General features: G+C 44.6%; 2 protein-coding genes across 10 annotated transcripts; one reads left to right on the forward strand and one right to left on the reverse strand.

Moving 5' to 3' along the window:
- Window positions 1-7,746: 7,746 nt before the first annotated feature.
- On the reverse strand, window positions 7,747-9,755 carry LOC105185720 (high affinity copper uptake protein 1). Of its 2 annotated transcripts, XR_003113681.1 has the most exons (5): window positions 9,525-9,755; window positions 9,306-9,439; window positions 9,170-9,229; window positions 8,144-9,087; window positions 7,747-7,936 (listed from the first exon to the last, which is right to left on the reverse strand). XR_003113681.1 is itself a non-coding variant. In XM_025303689.1 (4 exons), the coding sequence occupies exons 1-4, from the start codon at window positions 9,531-9,533 to the stop codon at window positions 8,889-8,891; spliced, it is 402 nt and encodes a 133-aa protein (XP_025159474.1). In that variant the 5' UTR covers window positions 9,534-9,755; the 3' UTR covers window positions 8,053-8,888. The 2 variants fall into 2 exon arrangements, 1 of the variants encoding a protein (XP_025159474.1); XM_025303689.1 differs by lacking the exon at window positions 7,747-7,936 and having other exon boundaries at window positions 8,053-9,087.
- A 1,136-nt stretch (window positions 9,756-10,891) lies between these two features.
- LOC105185719 (glutamyl aminopeptidase) lies at window positions 10,892-25,984 on the forward strand. Of its 8 annotated transcripts, none has more exons than XM_025303607.1 (16): window positions 10,892-11,662; window positions 12,769-12,770; window positions 13,130-13,857; window positions 18,429-18,587; window positions 18,736-18,815; window positions 19,185-19,281; window positions 19,379-19,461; window positions 19,532-19,752; window positions 19,902-20,082; window positions 20,308-20,545; window positions 20,760-21,322; window positions 21,412-21,643; window positions 21,792-22,203; window positions 22,300-22,442; window positions 22,527-22,879; window positions 23,034-25,984. In XM_025303607.1, exons 3-16 carry the CDS (start codon window positions 13,521-13,523, stop codon window positions 23,199-23,201), a joined length of 3,267 nt encoding a protein of 1,088 aa, XP_025159392.1. In that variant the 5' UTR covers window positions 10,892-11,662; window positions 12,769-12,770; window positions 13,130-13,520; the 3' UTR covers window positions 23,202-25,984. The 8 variants fall into 8 exon arrangements, with proteins under 8 accessions (XP_025159392.1, XP_025159393.1, XP_025159399.1 ...); XM_025303608.1 differs by having other exon boundaries at window positions 13,484-13,857; XM_025303610.1 differs by having other exon boundaries at window positions 10,893-11,662; window positions 20,326-20,545.
- Window positions 25,985-27,174: the final 1,190 nt, after the last annotated feature.

The raw sequence follows: 27,174 nt of genomic DNA on the forward strand, positions 1-27,174 counted from the left end.
ACAGCCCTAATTCGTCGGTGTATGACGAAAGATATTAGTCGAATGAAAATGTCACGGACGAAGTTAGATATCACGGAATGTGGATCTCAGACGATCACGCGCGCGGCCGTCGGGTCGTTTGTTCCGCGGGCGACGACGGGCGAAGGGGTACATTTACACGCTCGGGACATGCTCGAGATACAATTAGTTATGTAATTGCTGCCGGGGATTTGTCAGTTGTGTCAATCGATCACAGCGATGCACCGCACGGACGAAGACAGTGATCGTGAAACCTACCTGCACGCATTATGGCGACCGTGCACCGGCGAATTTGCCGCATTGCGTACGCAATGCGCTTGTTTACCTCTGATCGAGTCGCAGAATTAATATCTGAAATTTCTTCCCGAGCCCGTCAGTACCTACAAGCTACGTTATCGATGTTAAATACCAAAGTCAACAAGATTCAGGAAATGTGCCGATATCGTTAACACCAGCCGATATGTTTATCGCGCATCGAACGTGTTTAACACGTTCTTTCATGTTCAAATTAATCTAATCACTCTATAGCGGTCAGATGAAATCCAGGACCGGCCAGCCACCTGTAGCGCTGGAAGCGTCTTTTGCAAGTGAGCGTGTAGTCCGTGTACACAAACGTGAATACTTGAAAATATCAAATATATATATATATATATATATATATATCGGGCGTCATGTACGAATTCTTACGGGAATTAATCATCCGCGTCCGCAAGATAGCGTAGTATCGCATGTTATCTGGCTGTGATCGGCAATCTCGATATCGGGTACGCCGAATGCTTCTTTATCAACTGAACGAACGTCCGTTCGTTTATCCGTTATTTGTGAGCGGACGGGGTAACAAAGAGATGCGAAAGGTCACACGCCAACCAGATGGACAGCCGATAGAGGCCCGACCTGGCTTCTTTCTTCGTGAAATGGGTCAGAGCTCGCGCTCACGCGGATAGGAAGTGACGCCACGAAGAACACGAACACGAAATTCGAGTCTTTACACATGTTGAGCCATGTTGCGTTCGAAGCTTTCACTTGGAAATCCTCGTACTAGTTGCTATTCGGCGAATTCTGATCTGCACTCGGACAGCCTAACGTTGGAAATATGGCTGCGAAAGTATAATTCACGCGTAGAATAATTATCTGCGAGTAATTATGATTCCAGATAATCCCAACGGAATAGAGTTAAAAAAAGCAGCACGAGAAGAGCGATGAAAAACGTCTTGCACTCTTCGTGCACTTCTCGAATTTTTAATTCACGCCCTAGCAGCTGCGTCGTCTCTTACGTTGACTTGATTGCTCCGACGTCATCATTTTTAATGCATCCAACATAATTTTATTAACAAGTCAGGCCGACTTGTAAAGATATGATTTATAATTCATAAATCAGCCGCAACTTCTTTCCTTAGTCTCGTCGGCTCTGGGAAACGATCGAAGGGTGCGCAACCATATCCGTCGCGGTCCTCGGTGCCGTAGTGGGACGTTGAAAAAGTCCGTGCAAAGCCGACGCTGAGGTCATGACTCGCAGTTAATCAGCTCGCGTTTCTTGCACAGCGAAATGTTTCCGCGACACACGCAAATAAGCGTCGGCGGGCAACAAAGAAAGAAAGAAAGAAAGAAAGAAAGAAAGAAAGAAGAAAGAAAGAAAGAACGAAAGAACGAACGAACGAACGAACGAACGAACGAATGGAGATCTGATACTGCGGCCTGTGTCGCACCGTAATTCCAGGCCGACCCGCTCGGCCGATCTAGGACGCTGCGAAGAAAGTTTCGTGCCTGATATCGCCCGGCATGCCCGTGACGAAAGTCGCGCCGACTTGCGAAAAACGACAACGGCGCTGAGACATTCGAGGGGGTTAATCCCGTACGATCTCCCCAGGTGCAAATTGCGGCCACCGCCACGTGCCGCGCGTTCTCGCCGGAGGCTCCGTAGATTCTCGTGCGCGACTTCGCGCACGCTCGCGCACGCTCACGTCTTGAAACGGGAACGCGGAACGAGCTTGTGTCCGGGGCTTGTGTGTCGCAACGATTTCCTGGCGGCCGCGTATACATATCGGATCGCGTGTACGGCATTACCCGCCCTTATGTGTCTTGCGTTATACGGTAGCAGCGGAGGTCAAGGTCGAGACCGACCACCAGACGCGAAACTACGCAACGATCCATCGGACGGAGGGAAGTCGACGTCGGGACCTCCCCGAAATCCCCCATGTCAGGCCTCTCGATGTGAAGCCCGAGCACCTGTGTCGCAATTATCGGCTTCGATCACCCGTTTTGTTTGTTGGAAAAACGCCACGTTGTGCAACAACGTCTCACTTCTCGTTGCTCTCTCTCTCTCTCTCTCTATTTCTTTAGCCAAGCTTCACAGCTCGCTGTATCTGGCGACATTGTCGAAATACGAGAACGAGTTATCGTGATATAGTTTGCAGTCGCGATGAGCAGTCGAATGAGCGCGCAACAATCGTCTCGTATCCGCGCCAGACGTGCTACTTGACGCGAGTAACATTGGGATTCGACTGTTATTAAATATAAATATTAATACACGATCTCGCGATTAAATTGGCTTCGCGTTAATAACGCCGTTAATATCGGCGGCACGGCCAGAAGCGCGGACGCTTGTGTTTTAAGTGTTCGTTAAACACTTGCGCACTTGCGTCCTATCAGATTTAAGCGGGACTGCCGCAAAATGTGACGTCTGATTTTATCTGTGGAATAAGTGTTTTTTAACGCGCATGCCCGACATCATCCCGTATTTATATATGGCAGTTGCGCATTTTATTTTTACGCTTCCTGAAAAACTACGCCCGACCCCGGCGATTCTTATTTAAATGAAATTTTGCATGCCGGCGGCACAGCGCCGGACTCGTTCTCTTGAATTTATTAGCATCCCTTTATGACGAGGGGAAAAAGATTTATACGCAACAAAAGACACGTGGAAGAATAACACTCCACTCTGACTTCTGCCCGAGTCATTCTCATGCAAACTCGTGATGACCTGATGATGACCTGATGATGACCCGATGGCGAATGATCGCTGGCTCGCGCAATCGGTCCACCTCCTTCGGCATCACTATGTAATATCTATTCGATGCTTTTAAAACGCTCGAGTAATGTCTGCGTTGCGACGAAGTACGAACGACCGCGCGGAGCATTCATGACTGTCATATTTTCCACGAAGACCGATAAAAATCTGTGCATGCATTATCGTAACGCAACTTAAAAATCGCGTAGCTCTGCCAACGTGCATGTTGCATGCGCGCGTTTCGCCTCACGGAAGCGAACGCCAAAGAAGTTCGTGTTGCCATCTACCAAAGCAGCCGCAAACTTTCTCTCTCTTATTGATTTCCGAATAAACTTTACGAAAGCGATTAGCATCACAGAATTTTATTCAATGTATTCCTTAAAATATTCATATCTTTCCGATAGTTCCCGCAGTTATTCCCAACTTGCGAGAATTACTGTCAAATACGAATACACCCTTAGCAATTTATTGTCGATCGTCGACAAACTCGCGGACAAACTCCTCGTGAAAGTGACCGCATATTTTATCCGGAAATTTAATTAGTGCTACGTCAATTTTATACGCGACACTCTCGACATTTCAATCTGATATTAACATCACGTTCAATCAAGATATCGCTGCATTGTATCTTTACATGTTCTGCATAGCCAGGATATTGCATACCACACAAAACTTCTTGCATCCTTGATAACATCTTACTTTGCAGCATGCAGCATATAAGAAAGTCAATTTTGGATGCCGGTCGAACATTTCCTCTCTTCGAAGCTCGAGTACAAGCTCGACTTAACTCATATCGGAAACCATGCGGTTACCGTTTGTTGATATACAGACTATTTCATCTGAAATTTGACTGGCTGAAAACTACTGGCTGAGAATAGTTTCTTCTCTCTTTTCACTTCGGTCTCACTTTTCGAACTCACTTAGCCGTTTTGTTGTCGATCTTATACATCTGCACTTTTGAAAATACGGAAACACAATAGATATTAACTAACTAAATATCTATATAGAGGGAAATAACTGTTCCGTTCAATTTACTGTTATATATTATTACAACCATCTCGCGTGTATCAGTCTCGATAGTCGGTAACCACTGAAAACGCTATGAGGTAATCAGCTTTCCCTGTGACTCCGACGTTTGGAGAAGGAAAAAATCTTTGAAAATCTCGAAATATTAAAGTCCTTTGAACGATATTGTTATTAAATTCTACGAATCATGTAAATCTCTTTTTTCCAAGATGTCTTGTTATAGCCGTCGCGAAAACCCCCTTTATGAGATAGCACGATGACATACATATTCCCATGTGCGTGCTCGGTCTAAGTAATAACGAGGGCAATCTAATTTAAGCAACAGGGTGCAGGCGATTCGTACACCTACCATAAGCAAGGCTAGTTCCAGCCAAAGGGCGAATCGAGACTGAAGGGCGCGATTCGTTCGTGGGGTTGATGCGTAAAGGGGGAATATACAGCTTACCAGCTGGCGACGGCAGTATCGATCAGTCGCACACGCGTGTATTTCAGCCGCGTCTGGATGTTCGGCGATGATTTCTCTTTGATTATCCGAGAGTCCAGTTTTCCGAGAGAAGACAAAGCGCTAGATCTCTAGCCGTTAGGTAGGATGGTATGTATGACTGACTTCCAAACACAATAGCGTGCATATACGCAAGACGTTTCTTCGAAATATGAAATATTTCGATAGAGCGAGCTTATCAGTTTATTGATTAGTATCACGATCATTTTTGTACGGACGTATGAGGAAGGATATGTTTCATCGCCATATCAGATAATATCGTGATACACTTACTTGGAATTTATATAAATTAAACGAAGTATGACGCCCCTTTCTTCTACGTTAAAAAAAATGTTCTCTATGTTTGAAACACGACAGAGAAAAGCACAATCGCGAATTTAATAGCGAATTTATAAATCTAGTTGGAAAATATATATATATATATATACATATATATATATTAGCGAGATTCTCCCAACGTAATGCACACACGCCATTTCTACATTATATGCCTAATAAATTAATTAATTATCTGATATACCCAGGTATATTTCATCTCTCAATTTCGGAACTGATAATCCAAGAAATTCAAGGAATTCTGCCTCTTGGGTTTTTAGTATTCGCGCACTGTCCCTAATTCCCACATGAGACGCACGACTCACGTTCCACTTTGACATTAAACACAAAGTTATTTTATAAAGTAGCGGTAACCAATGGCGCTATCGATCGGTCGCTCCTGTCTACTTGTGTCAGTGGTGTTTACTCAGACTACTTCCATGATTATTCGATCCCATGAGACGTTTCCCTAGACACGAGCTTCATCTCCATACATTGTATAATCACATATATTATTCCTCACGAACACGACCTATGTCGATGACAAGGAAAAAGGTGCTATATTTTTACGCTACCACCATCAACGACATACATATATTCCATACGTGTCTACGCATCAGGCCACAAATTACCATAAACTCACGAAATAAATTCTACATGGAGAACGTATCATTGACACATTTTTTTCTGTGCTTTTTTGGTAGAAGAACAAGATTTCCTACTTTTTAGAATGGCGACAACCCGCTATCGAACCCGCATGGGCGAACGTGTGCGATCGGTCGAAACGTTAATTGGTGGGCCAAAACATCCTTCGCACTCGCAATCGGAGCTGATTTTATTGGTACACCGACGTCGATCACTCGTGTCGATCACTTGGACGCATGGAAATGCATCGTCAAAAGGTCATACACGACTGACGGCCCATGTTCGCTATTATCGCGTATTCGTAAAATAGGGACTCCAGCTACAAACGGTCGGCGAAAGAAAAAAAAGCGGACGGACGGAAATGGAAGAGGCGTAAGTAGCAACGAAAAAAGGAGCGAGCGAGCCGCTGAGCTGCAATCTGCATGGATTATTGAGTTCAAAAGGCTTAATGCACAAAGACCGAGCCCGAGGCCGCGCACTGACTGTGCGCGGAAAAGTGAGAGCGTTGTCACGAAAAAGAGAGAAGAGAACGAGAGCGCGTCGCGGAAGCAGAAACGAAAGAACGCGCGTTAACCCTTGAACTCTTGAGCCCTCGGATTCAACTTCGAAGACAATGTGAGCACATTGTCGCGCGAAGATCGATCGCCGGAAGTGACGGCGGGTGTGTTCCGTTCGTGGTAACGTCCGCTTTTACTTCGCTCCTACAATACGAACGACGTCGCTCGCGATAAGAAAAGGAGAGAGAGAGAGAGAGAGAGAGAGAGAGAGAGAGAGAGAGAGAGAGAAGAGAGATTAACGGGTCGCGCGATCGTTGCATATTCAGAAATGTCGTTCTTATATCATTCTGTCCGCACTGAGCCATTCAATCACAGCTGTCCGCGGTATAAATCGTACAGCGACGCGCGTACTCCGCGCGTGACGTTTATTGTTAGATGTATTCCGCATGGACTACCTAACAGCTGCATTTATTAAGTCTGCATGCGCGTATGCGAAGAGGAATTTTAAAAAGTTGAAATTACGAGGTTGACGTGAAGAGAACTAATAGTGCACAGAGCGCACAGTCGTGTTAATTATGTCGTCCACAAGACTATTTTAACACGGATGAGGGTGAAGCGATGAGAGAAATATGCGAAGTGAAATGCGTAATATTAGCTGAAAATTAATTATTTTCTCGCGCATATACAAAAGTATAATTGTCACACGTATGAATATAATCGGATGTTGTACAACGCGAAAATAATATTTGTATCTTCGTCGAAATTTTCACAAACTGCACACACACACACACACACACGTACGTCGCACATATGTGCACGCTCGCACACGCTGTAAAGAACCTTACCGCAAAAATTCCAAATTGCTTTGTTCTAATGTATCGTATTTTTCCTGCACATCAAGCACATTTTCATCTGTTTCCGGTGCGGTCGCATGCGCGCGTCAGATAGGTTGGGCGTAAACCATACAGCATGCCTCATGGGACTTGCAATTCCCAAATGCAATTCTCCGTATTTTACTTTAGCATATGAAAGGGATACCGCGAACGAATGCGAAGTGACTCATTTTACAATACATTATATTTTGCCGAATGAAAGAAATGAAAATAGACTGAAGTAAAGTTTAGTTAAATACTGCATTATACAATCCGAAATGAACATTCTTCGACCAGTCCTTTTGAAAAATTTTCTCTTCAATCATAGGTGCGTAACAAATCTAAATGGTGCAAAAAGTAGTAAAAAATAAGTAATCTGAAATTAAGATAATCTTCCAGAAGGTCTTTCAATTTTTATCTGAGATCTTTTGTCAGATTTTTAGTTACAATCAGGAACATTCGTAAAATATTAAAATTCTTTAATGTATATTTCAACAAGCACCTTGCTCGTGTGTTAATACAACAGTCGTTTACGATACGGCATAATTATAAGCCGTTATACCTGTGGCAAATCAACCGCTATTCCTTCTGTGGATGACGTAATTTTTAATGGTACGATTTTATCATAATGGCTAATATTCTGCCGTCGACGATTCGGTAAAACGATTAAGTTAGTATCTCAGGAGCGTCAAAGTGCGAGAGATTGCCTTTCAATCCATTCACCTTGAAATCTATTCTACGAATTCTGACAACTCCAACGAACCGTATTTCAATATCTCGAAAGACTTTGCTGCAAGAAATATTTACAATATTTCCGGAAAAACACAAATATATTTATCAAGACTAAAATTTTTATTTTTATCATTCATTATTTGTCAAATATACAAGGTATACATTTTCTCATCGCAAATTTACTTTTAAAGAAGCTGTCTCTTCTTCTCAATTAATAATCGTTGCGCTTTAGCGTTTCATTGAGATGGATGAGTATCTTCATTAATATAATAAGCCCACACAATGATTCGGTTTTGATATCTGGTCAATTACATCTAAACATCTAAATCATATCAAATGTGATTAAATATAAACATCAAGTTTTATTATTTAATATAAATTAATATTATTTAATATAAACATCAAGATGTCATTTAAAATTTTATTTAAATTGCAGTGATTATTTAAAATTGCCAATTATACCGCTGTCTGATTTGTTAATAGAAAATAATTTATATAATACATAGCATGTGTGTGTACAAGCACTCACGTTTCTCTCCATTTTTTTTTTACGTTGACGATACCAACGATCTTGTCGACATACATTTTTTCACTTCAATGTCCCATATGATCACTTTCTTCTGGCTTAGGTTTGTAAGTGAGGAAGAATGTTAGACACCAAATGCAAAAGAGTAACAGCAGTAGGAACCACGTCGAGGCACTGAACTTGTCCCATCCAAAAATAATTTGGCGAACCGAAAGGCATTGTCGCATACGATCGTTGGATCCCGAGCAACAAATAGCTGCGCAACTCCGATTATCCGCCATCGTGTGTTTAACTCTTATTATATCGCTGATCGACGTCGAATGGCGAATTATTCGACCAGACGATCCATCTACTCTGATTGATACAACGAATCAAGGAAACACACGGTGCTCCACACAGAAAGAACAGATTAGATAACGAATATTGATACTCAATTGCTCGAGACTGCGGAAATCTATCTACAAAGTCTCTCTCGTATTCTTATCTGCTAAAACACACAGTAAGTATTATACTTTCCTCGAGTCATTACTCGGTACTCGGTCTGTTCGCGAAACTGCATCGAGCAACCAGGAAGAAAATAAAATTTCACGTTGGTGTATACGTAAAGCAGCGGCAAGGAGGCAACGCTGCGTGTATTGTTAACTTGTTTCGCCCGCTTCGAACAGAAGTGAGCCGATTGTCTTGACCTATTACACACTAATCTGTCATACAGTCTTATTATAGTCGTTCTTACAATAATATATTATATTTACGAGCAACATTCCGTATTTTCGTTACTAGATTTTTCCCACGCGAATAACCAATATCCGAGAGCTGTCCCGGCACCGATAGCGATGCAGAGCCAATAGTTGTACGTCATAAAAATAAACATGAGAAAATAGCCGAGCACCACCTGGATCACGTGCAGGAGCGTTTGAAAGAGATGAAGCCCGGAGAACAGTAGTGCGCTACAACGATAAAGGTCTCGCGGTGAATTAAAATTGCGACAGCGCGACGGAACTAGTCGGATAACAATGCTCTCGTACGTACTGTCTCGATTTAGCGTGCTGGTTTCTCCTGAGGAAGGTAGTGCGCGAGTAAAGATACTCTCTGCAATCCACGAGCACAGTAAATGACTGGTAGCTGGCCAGAGAAAGCCTTACGTTAGCCTTACACCGATACTCACCGATAAGACTTCAGCCCTTCGTACAACGCGGTTAGAAGAACGACACCGACCACGGAGCCGATCATTCCCTGCGTATTATCGATACGCCAGCCGTGAAACAGTATAGTTTCCGTGACGCCGCCGTGGAATGACATCTGCGGAGTGCGATCAGCGAACAGTTACGAACGGAACGAGGATAAACGCGAAACGCAAATTCCGCGTGGGATCATCAACACTTACGCTGTGCATCTTGGCTTGGAGTATCGCTGTCAGGTAGTTTCACGCAAGCCAACGCTCACAATTGTGAGGACGTTGCACGAGATATTTACGATCGCTTGATCACCGTCTGTCTTTATCGTATTTTAGATAACGTATCAGTGTAGTTATCTCACGCGTACAAAGAAAGGTAAGATATAAGTAACTAGGTAGTGAGCAAGTAACTAGGCTTACTTGGCTTATTATATAGCCTACTTTTAACTATCAATCGTAAATCACACTTGTCTAGTGTGATACTATATATATTTATAGGTCTTGAAATAAGTCTCAATAATTCAGTGTTAGACACACACGACGCTATGAAAGAAAAGGTCAGATGAATTGCATTTTTAAACTAGCGCGCAAACAGTATCCATTCTTGCAGAAATTGCATAACAAAGCTTGTTTATTTTCCGGCGCATCTAATAATAGCACGCTGTGTGTGTAGCCAGCGACGTTTCATATAATATAACACAGCGCATGGAGGAGAAATTGCGCAGCCCTACGTCGAGGACATCGTAAAAGAGACATGCTATGCATAAATACAGTCGAAAAATTTTATTTGAATTTCCTTTCAGTCTGGCCTTTAAAATATATACGACACGGTCGGTCGGTGTGTCGCGTCGGTTGAAATGAAACGGGTTCGCGTGAGAAATTATATATTAATAGACAGATAAAATATAATATCTCTCTGTTAACCCATGTGTTATCTCATTTTCTACATAAAAATCTTGATATAAAATACCTTTTAGATAAAATCTCGGTGCAAAAGTCGGTTGACATAAAAAATCATTGTCTAATCGCGATCATATATTTTCTCCCCGAACTCGTAAGATGTCTTAGTCTTAGATATGACTAACCAGGGATCGATGAGCGTGACACCTTGTTAGCACATGATATATAATAATAAGTATACATATGTATATAAACATGCGATACATTACATAAATATATTTCTATATTTAGCGATTTTTAAAATCCCATCACAAACAAATTCTCACCAATGTGGCTACGCATGTGCAATGCACTTTAACAACTTTGCATCGCGCACATCGGACAGAATCGACGGATGAATTCGGTACTACGCGCGGCTAAAAGATATCGCGATCGTCGGCAAGCCGAATCCTTCTTTGGTCGCAAAGGTCCGAGAAGAGTTCTAGATATTAAGTAAATCGATTTCTCTCGTTTCTCTCCCTCTTTCTAGCCGGCTTTCTCCACCCCCTCCCCCCCCTCGTTGAGATACACAGCACCATCGCCGGCCGCCGCCGCCGCCGCCGCCAGCACCACCACCACCGCCACCACCGCCACCACCGCCACCACCACCGCCATCGCCTCCACCACCGCCACCATCACCACCACTCTCGCCGGTCGGCGATCAGCCAAGATGCCCGCCGACCTGCGTGAACGAGACGGGCGCAACCTGTGGCTGATCCTGACCGGCGCGCCTCTCTGCGTCCGGAAATTCACCCACGCTCGATCCTTGAAGCGCCTCCGCTGGCATCACCAGTGCCATTCTCACCGCGCTGCCGTTTACACGTAGTCTCTCGTCGAGGACAACCGCGAGCCGCGACGTGCTGATCGTCATCGGACGACGACGGTGATGTGCGCTCGGATGCAGGTGGGGGTCGATGCAACGAGGGACGGAGATCGCGCGCTGAGCGTCGCGAAGCAACCCCCGGGGGTGATGATGAGCATGCCGGCTGGCCGAGTTCTCCCCGCCGTGGTGAAGCTTTAGTCCTGGCGATGCGGCGACCGCGAGCTTAACGCTTCACTCCGCTCCGGCTCAGCTCGGCTCGTTCTCGTGCGAGTGCGACGACGTGCGCGACTACGAGAGAGAGAGAGAGAGAGAGAGAGAGAGAGAGAGAGAGAGAGAGAGAGAGAGAGAGAGAGAGAGGTGCGAATGTTGTTGTCGAGGAAAGCGAGAGCGGCCGGCGCGATTGGGATCGCGTCTAAGACAGTACCGTGTTGGTTGTTGGATGCACGACGCACAAGTTAGTCGCTTGTCAGCGCGATTAGCGACGTTCCGCGATTAGTCGCGATCGACGACGATCGGCGAAAGGTTCCTGCCTCAAGAGCACGGACGTCGAGTACTGCTGATCGATGTTGAGTGCGGCTAAAGAAAGGTGAATGATTTTTCCTTCTCTTTCCATTTTCTCTTTTCTTTCTTCGCGACTCATGCTTGCCCGATGTTAGCGGCAAAGCGCGAGCGACGGTTGTTTTATCGCAATGTGAGGCAAACGTGAAATCTTGTCAATCAATGTGTTGCGCGTTTGAAAAGAAGTTTGAAAAGAAGACAGTACGAATACGAGGGAATAACTGAGTAATTGACGCATGCTCGCAAACACCGAGTCCCGCGTATTTATTTATACGAGATTTGTGTCTCGCTCATCAACGTTTTTCTCACCGGTCGTCTGGACTGGTCTAGACGGGGTCAATATTTCATCGCGAAGTATTCCAGTCGTGTGTCGCACGCTTTTAAATGCGTGTTTGCATTCACGTATGCGGCGTCCAGTAAAATCGAAACGCTCATCCCCCCGTTGCTCATTTGCGTTGGACTGCGTTAGTTTACTTCTCAAGTCTGAAATTTTATGGCAAACAGGGGAAGGAGTCAGTCTTTGATCGAAGAGGTTTAATTGTCGGTGACAAATTTCGCACCGAGGGGGAATGCCACGAAATTAACGCGTTCATTTCTTTCGCAAATACTCGAGTAACGCGACATAACGCGCTTAACGTTCCGTTAAATGCGTTAGAGCGCTCCAGGAGCTACTTGATTCTAAGCTCTTTTCAGGCAAAGTGCAAAACGCGCTATCACCAATAGATCGTGTGAAAGCCGAATGCAAGAATTTCCTGGCACAAGATTTCGCGTAACAGGTCGGGTGAAAGCAGCGACGTCGTCGTGCGCGCTTTTGTAATATCGTCCGTAATACTTGGCATAAATCAGAGGCGTAAACGCTCTTATGTTCTGCAGGCACGCAGGCTTGAGCAGGCCGTGTATATTCATTTACGCCAACAAACGGTCATTCGAATAACCGTTCGTTGGCCGCTCAAATAGACGGAAACTATATATATAGTTCTTCAATGACGCACCCACAGAAAATAATTATATCAAAGAATAGAGAATCTCGAGAGTGAGAACTCGGATAAGAGTAATTTTTTCTTGCGAAAATTACGTTGCATTTGTTATATGCGGGAAAATTATAGTCACGCATAGTGCTTAATTATGTTGCAGATGTAAGTTGCTTGTGGACGTGTACAGCGACCTTTTTGCAAAGAGAAATGTATTATCGTCGTGTTCAAAGCTAATCAACGAGACGAAGTGCGGGATAGAAGGCTGATTAATTACTGTCTATGATCCACAAGAATACACTTCGCCGCGAGAGCTCTTTAACTTGCAATTATTCACGTCGCATCGCGCACAAGGATAGACAAGGCTCGATCGACACATACAAGATAAGAAAACCCCCTTCCATATAGTGACCTGAGAATAGATATTTTCGCATCGAATCGACGCGAAATCACGTATATATATATATATATATATATATATATATATATATATATATCTTATACGAAGAAAGTATTTCTCTCAGGTGTGTAGATCGCATTCACTCGCCGGGCCATCTCACATTCGTTTTTATACGAGATCTCTCTCACACACTGTGACCGAATAACCAAAAATCACTCGTGCCGTCGGACGCAACATATCGCGACACTGGGACCAATGTGCGAATGCCGTCGACCATAAAATGCATCGTGCATGTGCAGGTAGAGACCGTGGCCAAGTAAAGAGAGCCTTAATAGTAACACGGCTATACCGAGAGAATAGCTCGATATAATTTTCGACATGAACATTACACATGGTACAAGAAGGGAGCGATCAATACCATCGTGAACTTATCTAACGATGGCACAAGATTTGCGAGTACCGTGTTTATTTTCTCCAGAGTACAATGTAAAGGGAAGGCCAACTAGAAGACGCCGATGCTCGCTCATGCTGATAATTTCAATCATGAGACATGTGACTTGACAAGCAGAACGCTTCGAGAAAGAAATGAAGTAACGGAGAGTCACGCTTTGGAAAAAGAAAGAACGAATATCGGTCGTTCACACATAGTTCCGAATTTGTCGAATAAAAGACAAAACGGAATAGAAGCGAAGAAAGAAGAGTATATAAGTACAATGACTGATGAGGAAGTAGAGTTACAATTCATCAGAAGCGGTTCTAGGCCTTCTTCTCGGGATCCTTCTCAGATTCCTTCCAGGCAGTCCTTGTCGGAACAAGAGCAAAAGATACGGATACCAAAACAGCCACCTCAAGGTATGCATTAATAAGAATTACTTTGTGAGAAGCTTTGTCGCATGTGTGTATATATGTATGTTACGCGTATATGTAATCTACTCGCACAAGACTAAAGATAAAAGCTTTAGAGAATCAGATGACCACATTTCAGAGTCGAATGTCAGAGTGACGAATTGATTTGAATACAGTCCAAAATGCTTGCCGTCGTACGCGACGGTCAATCGACGAGGAAATATTTCCTCGTGAGAAGACAAATGAGAAATATGGAAGAAATTGTGTTGTACTGACTTGTTTTAGTAAGTTTCGCTTACTTAGAATTATTATAAAAATCTGCGAAACACTTTAAATTTTCATCAGTCTGTACTTTGCGTTTCTTCATCAAATCGGAACCACGCGACGTAGATACCCTTTGCTACTACTAGCGTGTTCGTGTACGAATTCGCTTATATTCAAATTGTTTGCGAATTTATACCCTTCGTGACTTACACTCGTGACACGAATTTAACTTCAAGAGAAATCTAAAGATAGATGTTAGCTCTGACGGAGGGAAATTGTTGGATTCGTAGCCTTTGTGTAGGGAGCAGTTCGATACTTGGTAAAATAAACATGACAACATGATACTGCCATATGTATTCATACAAAAAGATATAAATAAAATATATAAATAGAATATATAAATATAAATATAAAGATAAATGGAAACACGCATATATAAATATAAATATAAATAAAATATACAAATCTATTGTAATAATATATAATAACAAATAAATTCGTTAACTCGCGTTTTGAATTAATAAATATACACGAACGACTTTATAACCGGATAGAAGAATTACACGCGAAATATTTTTCGACTCGTACTCGTGGTTATAACTGAACATTATCCTCGCGACGTAAACTACTCATTAATCTATTAATCTATTTTATTAGCCTATCAATCACGATGCTTTATACGTATATTTTCAAGTTGAATACATTTTTTTACTTCTTCCTTCGTTTATTACCTCCGTGTTTAATTAATTATGGAAAGACCGACAGCGAGCGTCTGAGAACCAAATCGGTTGGAAGAAAGGTCGACTTTTAATTCCGGTCCTTTCGGCTCATGTAACTTCGATGGACGCCTCACAGTCGGAAGGCACATGAATGTTTTAATATGTTTCCGGGTCCGGGTCGAGACACGTTCGACTGCCACGAAATATATTTTGAAACGACGCTCCAACTCACTGCGAAATATCTGAATAATTTATGTCGTACAACGCGCGCCTATCCTTTTCGTGGTTGAAAGAGACCAACCGAAACAGCAGCGACATAACGTACGGGGTCACAAGTTCAAAAGTTCAGCCGTTTATAAACTCCTCTTTCTCATCGATATCTGTCGGTCTGGAATTAGTCTGCATACTGTTACCTCCTAAATTTTTGTCAAATCCGTAGAATCGTATTATCTGGTAGTCAGATAACCTAAGCGATAAGCGATAAGCGATAAGTATATTTATAAAAGTTGCATCAACACATTCGCAGAGAAATTGTATACAAAAGAATTATGATATTGCGTCTTATGAAATAATTTGGTCTTTTAATTAAATTGAAATAATTCGTTCGGGTAATATTTTTTCAATTAAACGTACTTTCCCCGCGATATATGAACCCTCTGAACTTCTTTGCAAAAGCGATATATTTTATTGCTGCTCCCGCTTATTGGGCTTATCGGGCTCTTTTGGCTCTATACGCTGTACGAAAGTACCATGAATTTATGGGACTTTTCAAGTGAACGGAGTAAGTCACGAAGTGCGCGCAGAATAAATCGCAGATAAAGAAGCTGTTCCATCGACCACTTGAAATCCTCCTGGATTTGAAATTCTAATGAAAATTTAATTGCAAACGGAGCTCTCATTAGAGCAGTCTTTTTCATCGCGAGCGATATTTCGGTAGAACGAACCAATATAAGCGCCGACAGACAGAGGCAAAGAGAAAATCGATACGACATCCTTGTAAAGAACTGCGATCCACTCGCAACTCGCCCCCCGATTCCCGATCTCGAAAGGGTCAGATTTCGTGCGAGATACAACCATGTACATTTACGCCTTGCCTGTAAACCGCAAACCTCCTCTACCACGTGCGCGGTGTCACGGACTAGCTCTAACGACAAACGATAGCAAACAGGGAGAGCTGCCTTATCTCGATTCTTTTGAAAATTGGCATCTTCGCGACAAACGCTGGGGAGAATCAGGAGAGAATGGGAGGAAATCCCTTGCCACGCAGATTCCTCTGTCACTCTTTTAATTACGTATCTCAAATCTTTCTTCTCAGCAAATCTGTAAATTCTGCCGATATCAAGACAATCGCAATTGTTCCGATCCGTACGAGCAAATTCGTTCCCACCGCTCGAATATAATACCATAAGCAAGTCCTCGCATCAGACCGGAGGTGTATTAACCGGCGCGAATCCGCAGGATCGAGCGGGTTTAAGCCGAAAAAGCGTACACCCGCAGCATAGTCCACGGTTGGCTACCCTCGCGGCTGATACAAATGTCACGGTGGGCCACCGGCCGGACGGGGTTGCAAAACGTGGATCAGGGATGGCGCCACCGTGACAGCAACCACCCCTAACTGAAGGCGAAGCCTTCAGCCAAACCACCCCCGTAAAGCAGTCCGCCACCGGGGGGTTTGGACAGCCGCCATTTCTACCTAACTCCGCAGTAGCTATATCCCACGCTTTAATGCCAATGAAATGTCAAGGCACGTCGCGCGTTATAGACCCGCCGACGGTGTCGGACTGCTCGGCTCGAGTTTGACAAGCTCGCGGATCGTCGCGTACTGGCGGTTCCTCGCGGTGGGGTGGATCGCGGTTGCGATCCCGGCAGTGGTGTCGCACGGAGTTCTGCTCGCGATTGTGCTCGGAGGGTCAGGAACGCCCGCGTCATACACGGCTTGGCTCAGCCACGCCGATTAACTGGCACACACACACACACACACACACACACACACACTCTCCTGCTTGTTCCTGCTGGTGTTGCTTCCTGGATGTCACGCGTTCGCGCGTCCCGCGCGCTATCGATCATCAGCCATCCGGATAGAGCACCGGAGTCTCTGGCCTGTGTTCGCGCGAAGTTGCGTGCTTACGAAACGGCAGAAGACGGCAGGCGACCAACTCGGGCCACGTTGCTCCAATTTCGGCGTGTTGACACGGCGGCGATCGGATTCCCCAGGCTGGCGGACGCTCGGCCGACCCTCTGCCGGTAGTCATTGATGCGGCTTGGATAACCGCGAGCGGTACACGCGAGCCGGTTCTCATTCACCGCGAAACGAGTGCTCGGCTATTGGCGCAACGCCGTCTACCGAAGGCGTTTAGGCTTCACCCTCGTTGACGTACATCCTTAACCTTGACGCACGCGACGGACGGTCCAGCGGCGAAGGTAAAGTCCTCGTCCGAGGCCGAGGAGCGAAGCCACGAGGCGACGATCAAGTGCCACACGAATACTGGCTGAACAGAGAGAGCCCCTCATCAAAGTCGCCTATGCCTCGAAAGACGGTCAGGTAAAAGAACTCGTTCGTCGGAGACCGCCGCCGAATCGGTTCGCGATGAGCGAGCAGGATGTCGATGACGTTGCCTTTCTGACAGGTGAGACCTCCTTAGGAGCGGACGGTAGCTAAGAATTAGGATGCGATGCGAACCCTTAACGCGCCGCCGTTCCTCTCTCTCTCTCTCTCTCTCTCTCTCTCTCTCTCTCGATGTTTAAACGCGACTACTCTCCGCATACGCCGCTTGGACGCGCGTTCGCTGCACTTGGACGATTCCTTTGCCGTAAGAACGGCTCTACCAGATGGCCCACTTACTGGCCCTCCGGGGCTGCGAATAGACTGTACGAGAAACACGTGCGTGCGATCAATAAGAGGAAGGCTCTTCCTCTGATCTTCCGAATTAAAGCGTATGTAGCCGAGAACCGGTTGGTTCTCGCCCACGCGCTTGCATCGATACTGCCCGTTGACGGGTTTTGTTATTGGAGACCCGTTTATTGACAGCGGAAGCAGATACATGTCCGAGGCATGTATACATGTCCGAGGCACGTTGCTAACGTTGCTCTGCGGTTGCGTGTGTATGCATACACCTCGGTGCGGTTCACGCGTGCGACCGCGTGAAGAACCACGTTTGCAGAAGCGGACGTGCCGCTGTATGTGTACATGAAAAAGAAAATATCGCACGCAATCGCTCGCGGAATTTTCAAATGGACGTACTCTGCGTCCGCTGGGGAAACATTACGAGTCTCAAGATCGAATCAAATACTAAGGCTACGACGCATCGATCCCATGGAGTCTTGCGAAGTGTACGCTACTTTCTCGAAGTAAAGAGCACCTTTATAAAAACGAGTCTCTTATCGATCAGTGGTGCTGCTATGCAAAAATGTGTGAAAGTGAAACGCGACCGATGGGGAGAATCACGTGTCGTGATTAACTTATGTATCGATAGTTGTCGTTGAAAGATCTGTAATAAATTAGTGAATAATTTTGGTTGTCTGTAAATCCGGCAAAAACACGATCTCGTCGAGGCGCATTGAATTTTACTGAAGAAATCTTGTATTTCTCAACAGCTAGCGACAGAGATGTAAGGCAAGAGCGGACGCGTAGCTACGAGCGCGATGGGTTCACCATTGTGTGTTCTCGAGGAAGGGCAGTCTGCTTCGTCTTGTCCTGCCTCTTCACGGTCCTAGGCGTTGCGATTATTATTGCCTTCGCCAGGCCAGCAAATGGTACTTAAACATCACTTCAAAACATAATGCCACCATTCTCTTCAACGTCGTATATACTTCATTTCTACATAAGATCACTACAAAGATCACACTTGTCTCGCTTTCTCTTGATCATTTGTTCTCCTTGACATGTTGTTCATTTTTCCAGTCTGCCCTTGCGAGGAGAAAAAGATGGACAGTGCGGAAATAAGTAAAAAAAGCACCTTGCTTCTATCGACCACAAACGAGGTGGGTGCAAATACGAACGCGTCGTCGCGTAAGAATGCAAGACGAGCTTGAAGAAACGTAAATGGTCGCATAAAACTTGCTTATTTTTCGAACGTAGGTTTCGTTACGTGCGATGCCGAAACCGAATAAATTCCTTGATAAATCATTTCTGCGTCGCATATTGCGTCACGGGGCTAGATTCAGTTTCCACTTTGCGGTGAAATAGGTTCGCCTAAAATCAGGCAACTGCACGTACGGTCTAGCGTAGCGGGAAATCAATCACTCCCGTGGACACGAGAGTGTTTACCTATTCATCGGTCATGCATGTTTTATAATACTGAAAATACCACGCCAGATTATCGAATATACAGTGAATATACACTCTTGCAGGTGTTTCCATGGAACAGCATACGATTACCCACATTTGCACATCCTATTAGGTATAATATTTCCATCCATCCGAATCTCACCACCTCGAGAGTTCGAGGTAAGGAGGAGCAGCTCGCTGTTCGAGCGCGAGATAATGCGCGACCCGTTTCCCTTCGCGCGACTAATAAGCTCACTTCGTTCGTTCTTCGTTGCAGGGCAAGTTACAATCGAACTGTATATCGATGAAGACACCAAATATATCGTCTTCCATAGTAGCGGCTTGATAATAACTGAAAAAGTAAGTAACACCAGAAAGAGAGAGCAACGTGCAATCGCGTGAATGTCTCGCTTTCATAATAAACTTCGAGAGAGTGAAATTTCAGATGGTCCAAGAGCAGCGTAAAGCCTCAAAGTTAAAAATCGCCAAGTTTCTGGAGTACCCAGCACGCGAACAGGTGTATCTAGAATTGGAGAGTACTTTCCGCAGGAGAACAAACTACACGTTGCATCTGAGATTCGCCTCGAAGCTGTCCAACGAGCTGGACGGGTTCTATCTCAGCAGCTACAGCACACCCACGGGAGAGACAAGGTCAGCCTGAGACTGCGATTGTTACCTGCAATATAAATATATATAATTTATATATAAATATATAAATTTCGGTTCCAACCGACGCATCAACCGGCCTTGAAGGCCGGTCAGTGTGAATTTTTGATCGACGTCCTGCCTTCGATTTTTAGGCACGTGGCCGCGACTCACTTCGAGCCGACATTCGCACGCACCGCCTTCCCGTGCTTCGACGAGCCGCAATTCAAAGCCAAATTCAAGGTGTCGATATACAGGGACCGATTCCACATCGCGTTATGCAACATGCCCGTGATAAATACCGACGAGGCTGGGTTTTATCTGGGCTCGAGCATCGTAAGTATACACGCGTTTATCGTACGCGTGATCGTACAATTCAACGCGCAATCTTCGCGCAGTCATCGTCATCGTGGTCCATGATTTACCGCAATAACCGCGAGATTATTACCCGGCATTTTCGCTCTACCGTGATCTACCGTGATCGTGAGCGTGATTCAGCACCGCATTATTGCAATTACGGCATTACCTGCGAGAGACCGCATCTGCATTGGCCTGATTTAGAAAAACATTACTCCTCAGCTACGGGACGACTTCCAGGAGTCCGTGGATATGTCGACGTACTTGGTGGCCTTTGTAGTGTGCGATTTTAAACCAGTTACCTCGAAGAACAGGGGAAACATACACGTGTACGTCGCGGAGCACCTGCTTCCGCAGGCGGTGTATGCCGCGGACGCCGCTGCCGATATCATGGCTTACTTTGAATCTTACTTCGGCATATCTTACCCATTGCCAAAGCAAGGTACGTCTTCCTGATGCAAAGAAAAATTGTCCAAAGACTATCCGTCTCGCTTTAGCTAAACAAATAAAACAGACGCGTTAAGCTATCAAAGAGGATGATCGGAAAATTAAAGTCAATATCCTAGCTAAAATATCGCATAATTAATATGATGATGATATAAGAAATATCGATATCATCATTATTATCGTAAAGATCGTCGTGTGTTGTCCGTCAGATCTAATAGCAATTCCCAACTTTGCGTCCGGTGCTATGGAAAATTGGGGCCTAATCACTTTCCGAGAAGTGGCGATACTGCTTGACCCGCAAGAAACGTCTCTCGAAGCGAGGGAGGGCATAGCCGTCACCATAGCCCACGAATTGGCGCACCAATGGTTCGGCAATCTCGTCACGATGAAATGGTGGAACGACATCTGGCTGAACGAAGGAGCGGCCAGTTTCTTCGAGTACAAGGGTGTGCACAGCTTCTCGCCCGAGTGGAACATAATGGACACGTTCATCATCTACAAAACGCAGCCGGCGCTCCGCCTCGACGCTCTGTCCAACAGCCATCCGATAAACGTGTCCGTCGAGGATCCTAGCGAGATAGAGAGTATTTTCGACGAAATCAGCTATTACAAAGGCAGCGCCATTCTCTACATGCTGGAGAGGTTCATGGGCGAAGACGTTTTTAAAACCGGACTAAACGACTATCTGAGTCTACATTCTTACAAAAGCGCAGACACCGACGATCTGTGGGCAGCTTTCTCGAGGAGCATGAACAACACGCACGACATAAAGGTAAGTACGATACGCGAGGAGCTAATTACTTGTATCTCATCTCTTTGCGCCTCACGTCTCACGATATTTACACAACAACGTCAATGCAGGCGGTAATGGGCACTTGGACACAGCAGATGGGCTTTCCGCTTATAATCGTCACTCGCGATGGCGACACGATCAAGTTATCTCAGAAAAGATTCCTCATGACACCGCCGAAAAACGAAACCGAAGCTTTACTGCCCAAATCACCATTCGACTACAGGTGGTACGTCCCGGTGACCTTCTACACAGACAAACAACCGGACGAGATTCGCAAAGTGTGGTTGAACATGACCACTGGTAATACAACAGGACAATTATATAACAATGTATCACGTGTATCCATTGAGTGAAAGAAAGAGAAAGTCGTATTCGTTCGTCACATTTTGCTCTCCCGCGCATTCTGTCTGAGAACCGATGTCTTAAGAGTTGTTGTTGTTCCGTTTAGTCGAGATATGGGACATGTCGCCGTACGAAGTCAAGTACATCAAGTGCAACGTCAACCAAACCGGCTTCTATCGAGTTAACTACACGGAGGAAATGTGGGCGGAGATCATTGATACGTTGCACAAGAATCACACAGTGTTCAGCCCGGCAGATCGGGCAAATCTCATCGACGACGCTTTCACGCTCAACGAGGCTGGTATGCTGGACATCGCGATCCCGTTGAATCTCTCGTCTTACCTTATCTACGAGAGAGACTACGTGCCGTGGCATACCGCGCAAGAGTTCCTGCACTCTTGGAGGAAGAAGCTGTACGAGCATACCGTGTATAAGAAGTTTAGCGCATTCTTCAAATATCTGCTACGGCCGGTCATAAAAGACGTCGGCTGGAGCAACGAAGGACCTCACATGAAAAAGTCAGTATACAACTGCCACACACACACATATTCCCCGGCCGCTGACAAACGATAGCGAGTTATTTTCAATATGTTGTCTTGATTATTTCAACGCAGATTTCTAAGAAATTCGGTGATGAAATCCGCTGTCGCCCTAGGAATGGATAGTCAGTTGCACCCCGCGAAAGGTCTCTTCGACAGGTGGACGATAATGGACACGCTTATCCCGCCCGACATGCGAGACGTCGTTTACGCGACAGGTAGAGAATGGTCATCTAACACGTCATCTGACATTCGAATCGTTCCAAGTAGAAGCGCCGCAGTACGAAGGAGGGTGTTTGCAGGTATCAGATACGGCGGCGAGGAAGCGTGGTCTCGTTGCTGGGATATTTATCAGAAGACAGAAGTGTCCAGTGAGAGACAGATACTGTTGCAAGCCTTGGGAGCGACGACGGACAGCTGGCTGCTTCAACGCTATCTCTTACTGTCGCTGAACCAAGATCTGATCAGAGCGCAAGACATCGGGACCGTCGTATGGTCCGTCGCCTCCAATGAAAACGGCCGTCATCTCGCTTGGCGCCACATCAAAGCCTATTGGCCGAATATCCAGATCCTCTTCGGAAACGTGTCCGTCGCGATGAGTGGACTAATAACCGACGTTGTTCCCTTCTTCAACACGGAATATGATTACCGCGAGGTAGGAAAAGAGAGATGTCTAAAAAGTCAATCGCGCGAACGTGTCCCGTTCAAGAATTACGCCTTCCCTTTCCCCTTCCCCCCCACTCCCCCCACCCACCCACCAGCCCCCCTCCCGACGTTCACCGAACATATAATCTTTTCTTTCTGCACAGATCTCGGAGTTTTTCAAGCACGTCGAGGTTGGCAGCGGTATGCGCACATTGAGACAGAGCTTAGAAAAGATAAAGTCCAACATACAGTGGGTGAAGCGCGACGGAGATTGCATAGACGCAGTGCTCAGCAATATTCCGCAAGATGACGATGACTATAACATGAGATGAAGCTGAAGCATTCGGTCGTTACGGCGCTACGGTTATTTTTTCTACAATTTTTATTCGTACGCAATACTCCGGAAAGGTACGTGATACAGCCTACAAGGAGAAAGGAAAAGAAGAGACGAGGAAGAAGAGCGAAACCTCTGGTATATTAATTCAGGGAGCGAAAAAAGAATCTCACATCCATTATCTAGATGTAAATTCGCAGATCAAAAGACATCTCTATTTCCGTCACTCCCGTTGGGAGACCGTATCTCCATCAAGCGAAGCGTTGACTTTAAAGGACGACGAGGATCCTTGGACGAGGACAAATCGTATTCCCACTTCTCCCCCCCTCCTCTCTCTCTCTCTGTCTCTCCCTCTTCCTTTTCTCTTTCTCTCTCCCTATCTGTACAAAATTCATTATCATAGGTCGCTTGCCAGGAAAGGTCTCTCGACGCACACAGACGAAAAGCCGAACTGTTTGTATGTAATACATTATACACCGATTTATACGCACTTTCGAAAGTATCTATTTATTTAATAAATACGTGCATGCAGTGCGTGCCGATCGGATCATTAAGTGTAAAGAGAGATAACGAGGGCAGACACATCGTTGTTCCTAGGATAGTAGTTGACGTTCGACTAGCAAGGCTAATGACACACGCCTATCGATCCTGAAAGCTTTAGTCTCCCGAGTTCAATGTACTTTATTACAACGAGGAACGACGATAATCACCTCTCTCCACGTGATACGTTTATGCCACATCCCTGGAGTCATTGAGTAAGTTGTCATTTTAACGGAAAGGGCCGAGCTTGCGCGACAAATTCGTCATAGAAGAGAGCGCTAATTACACCGTTTGAAAAATACATGATTAGTGCGTATATCACTTAAACGATAGGTCATTGGTGGCGTTCATAGAGATAATACTGTCGCGATCATGATAATTATAATAACATTAAGATGAGACAATGACATTACATGATAATACATCGTGGTGATGTCATTGCGTGTCGTGATAATATTATTAGCATGATTGCACGAGCGATCGTCCCGCAACCGCGACGTCGGGCAAGATATGTTCGCGAGTGACGAGCGACGGCTTCGAATATGCATTTGTAAATATCATATATTTTATATAGCTGTATACGCTAATATAGGAAATTAGTATATATGATTACTAATCATTTACAAATGCATAAACTGTGATCACAATTAACGAGGACACAATGAGAACTCCACGTTGCTCGTGAACATCTTTCCCCGACACTGTTCCACACAAGTTTAAGTAGCATATCAATATATACGGCAAAGAAGCGTGATACGCTAAATTGCTCGGGTCTGTGCCTGTGTCTCACAAGCACCGTCCAGAGAGAAACGAAATAAGAGACGGCGTTAGAGGACTCGGTCGCAAGGCTACATGGATACATGTCAGATTAATCGTAAACAAAGGAAAAAAAGGGAAAGGAAAGAGAGAAAAGAGATCGATGTGTGTGTGTTGTGTGTGTGTGTGTGTGTATGTGTGTTTGTCGCGTATTCGTGTTTGCTAGAGATCGCTGAAGGCGCGGGATACGTCTCGCGTGGAATTGATTGTTCTCCACGCGAAGTAGCATAAAAATAAAGAGAGAAGTGGATATTTTATTATGAGAAAGTAAATAAAATTTATATAACCTCTCGTGACGCTTTATATAGTGTGTATGTATTAGCGTAAGAGAGAGACGTGTGCCGTGTTCGTTCGACTACTTTATAACGGATCGAGATCGCTGATGTATGTGTGCGTAAAACGCGTCAACGCTGAACTTATCTTAGACCTCGTGTACGTCGTCGTTTCCGAATGTTGCATTTATCCCCGAACACAATAGAAAGAACACAATATCGATAAGTAATAGTCGCGAGCTCTAAAAGCCACGAAGCAACTAAGTTCCCGTTATACTTTGGTACTAATCCGTTTATCGTTTCATCACGATCGTACAGTTAACCGTATGGACAATAAGCGCCCGAAGATGGTGAGATATATTAACGAATACTTGATTATTATATTAAGCGTATTGCGTTACGTACGTTAGTTGTCTCAACGATACGGATTGTTTTAACCTCCTAAGATTAAGGCTTAGAAAATTAGGTGTCCGTCGTGTGCGAATGCGACGCGACACGCGCGTCCACGAAGACGAATAGTTAAAACGTTAAGTACGTAGGATTAGGCGCGAAAGGTCTGCGAAGTGTCTAATAATTATATAGGGAGACCAAAGCCAATTGCGAAACAAGTCCCTGCCCCGACCGACGGAAGGAAGGAAGAGAAAGCAAGAAAAAAAAAAAAGAAAAAAGAGAGAAAAACTTCGAATTGTATCCGCGAACGTTCGTGTGTACGTCCGTTCTATTTTTTACTTTACAAATACTTCTTGTCACTGTCGAAACTCAGCGGTTAGTCGTGTAACTTAGCGTTAAATTCGCATCCTCTCGTGAATATCCAGTTAAAAGTGAAGCACTCGTTAATTAAACGTAACACATTATTCGACGAGCGCGTGGAACGCGACGTGGTGCTTCGATACTTTCTCGCCACGAGACTCTCTACTGCCGTTTAAGCTTGCCATTAACGATACCCCTTGATGGCATTATCTCTTAAATAGTTAAGGCTTATCATTAGCATCCTTCCCTTATTGGATCGCTCTATTTGATCGATAATTTTTGCGCGCGTGTTCGTCGTGTCTGCATGGTTCGCACACCAAGCAAACCAAACGTCACACAGATACAAATGTATACACGCGCGCGTACGCACATAATTTCTCGCACACGGAGAAGAGTCGGTAAATAACGACAGCCGTGAATCCTTCATCGTCCCATTAAGTAGATTTTGATACACTCCAAAAGGCGAATTAACGAATCGACGCACAACTAAAGTAACCTTATGTGTAAATAGCATATTTTTTCACTAACAGGTACTCTTTCCTCTCTCTCTCTCTCTCTCTCTCTCTCTCTCTCTCTCTCTCTCTCTCTCTCTCTCTCTCTCTCTCTCTCTCTCGCTCTTCCTCTCTCTCTCTCTCTCTCTCTCTCTCTCTCTCTCTCTCTCTCTCTCTCTCTCTCTCTCTCTCTCTCTCTCTGGCTCTCTCTCTCCTTCTTATTAAAAAGATAACAAACGAGAAATTGCTTGAGAAATGTTTAGAGAAGCGTCTACTCGCTAAGCCGCGCGAATGCAAACCGATTGGCCTATTTTATGATATTCTTACGGTATCGGAAAGTACTCGTATGAATGTATACGGTGTATTTTCGTCACTTGCATTCGCCGGTCAAAATCTCGCCTGTGCGAGCTTAGGTCTGATTAATGATCGTTAAACAATCTTTAACAGGCACACGTTTTATTGTCCATGTGCATTTTTATTTGATCAGATTTTCGTTAGCCTTGCGCAAGTAATTTGTGAAAATGGATGAACAATTTTCGATTTTATATTTCTTGCCAGGAGGAACTTTTTTCATTATATCAAACCCATTGTACGCGAGATAAAACAGAAACAAAATATTACACCGAAAGACTGGACACCAGAGTAATCACACAAGTACACACCAGAGTACATACTTACGTATTTTACGCAATCACGACAGGATTACGTCTTAAGAGAACAAGGCTGTCTTGCATCTCGTATTTACGAATAAATTATCAACGTAACAGTATATATTGTATACCGTTCTCAACTACATTGTTGTCATAGCTATTTTGTTGTATAAAAAAATACCAGATATATACAAGCATACAAAAATGAATATATTATATGTTTAAAGTACACCAGACGTTTATGTTTTTTCTTTTCTAGATCACTCTGACTTACGAAAAAGAAAATTCCACGAGAAACAAAATGCTACTACGAATGAAGAGAAACGTTACGTATTATTACAAGAAATAAAAAAAAAGTATATATAATAAGAACAAGAGAGAGGAAAAATATATTTAAATTCGTTCCCCTTTTCTGCAGAAATAGCTAAGAAATTTTACCATAATCAACACTT

The sequence above is a fragment of the Harpegnathos saltator genome, unplaced genomic scaffold (genome assembly GCF_003227715.2).
Source record: "Harpegnathos saltator strain DR-91 unplaced genomic scaffold, Hsal_v8.6 scaffold56, whole genome shotgun sequence".
Taxonomy (NCBI): domain Eukaryota; kingdom Metazoa; phylum Arthropoda; class Insecta; order Hymenoptera; family Formicidae; genus Harpegnathos; species Harpegnathos saltator.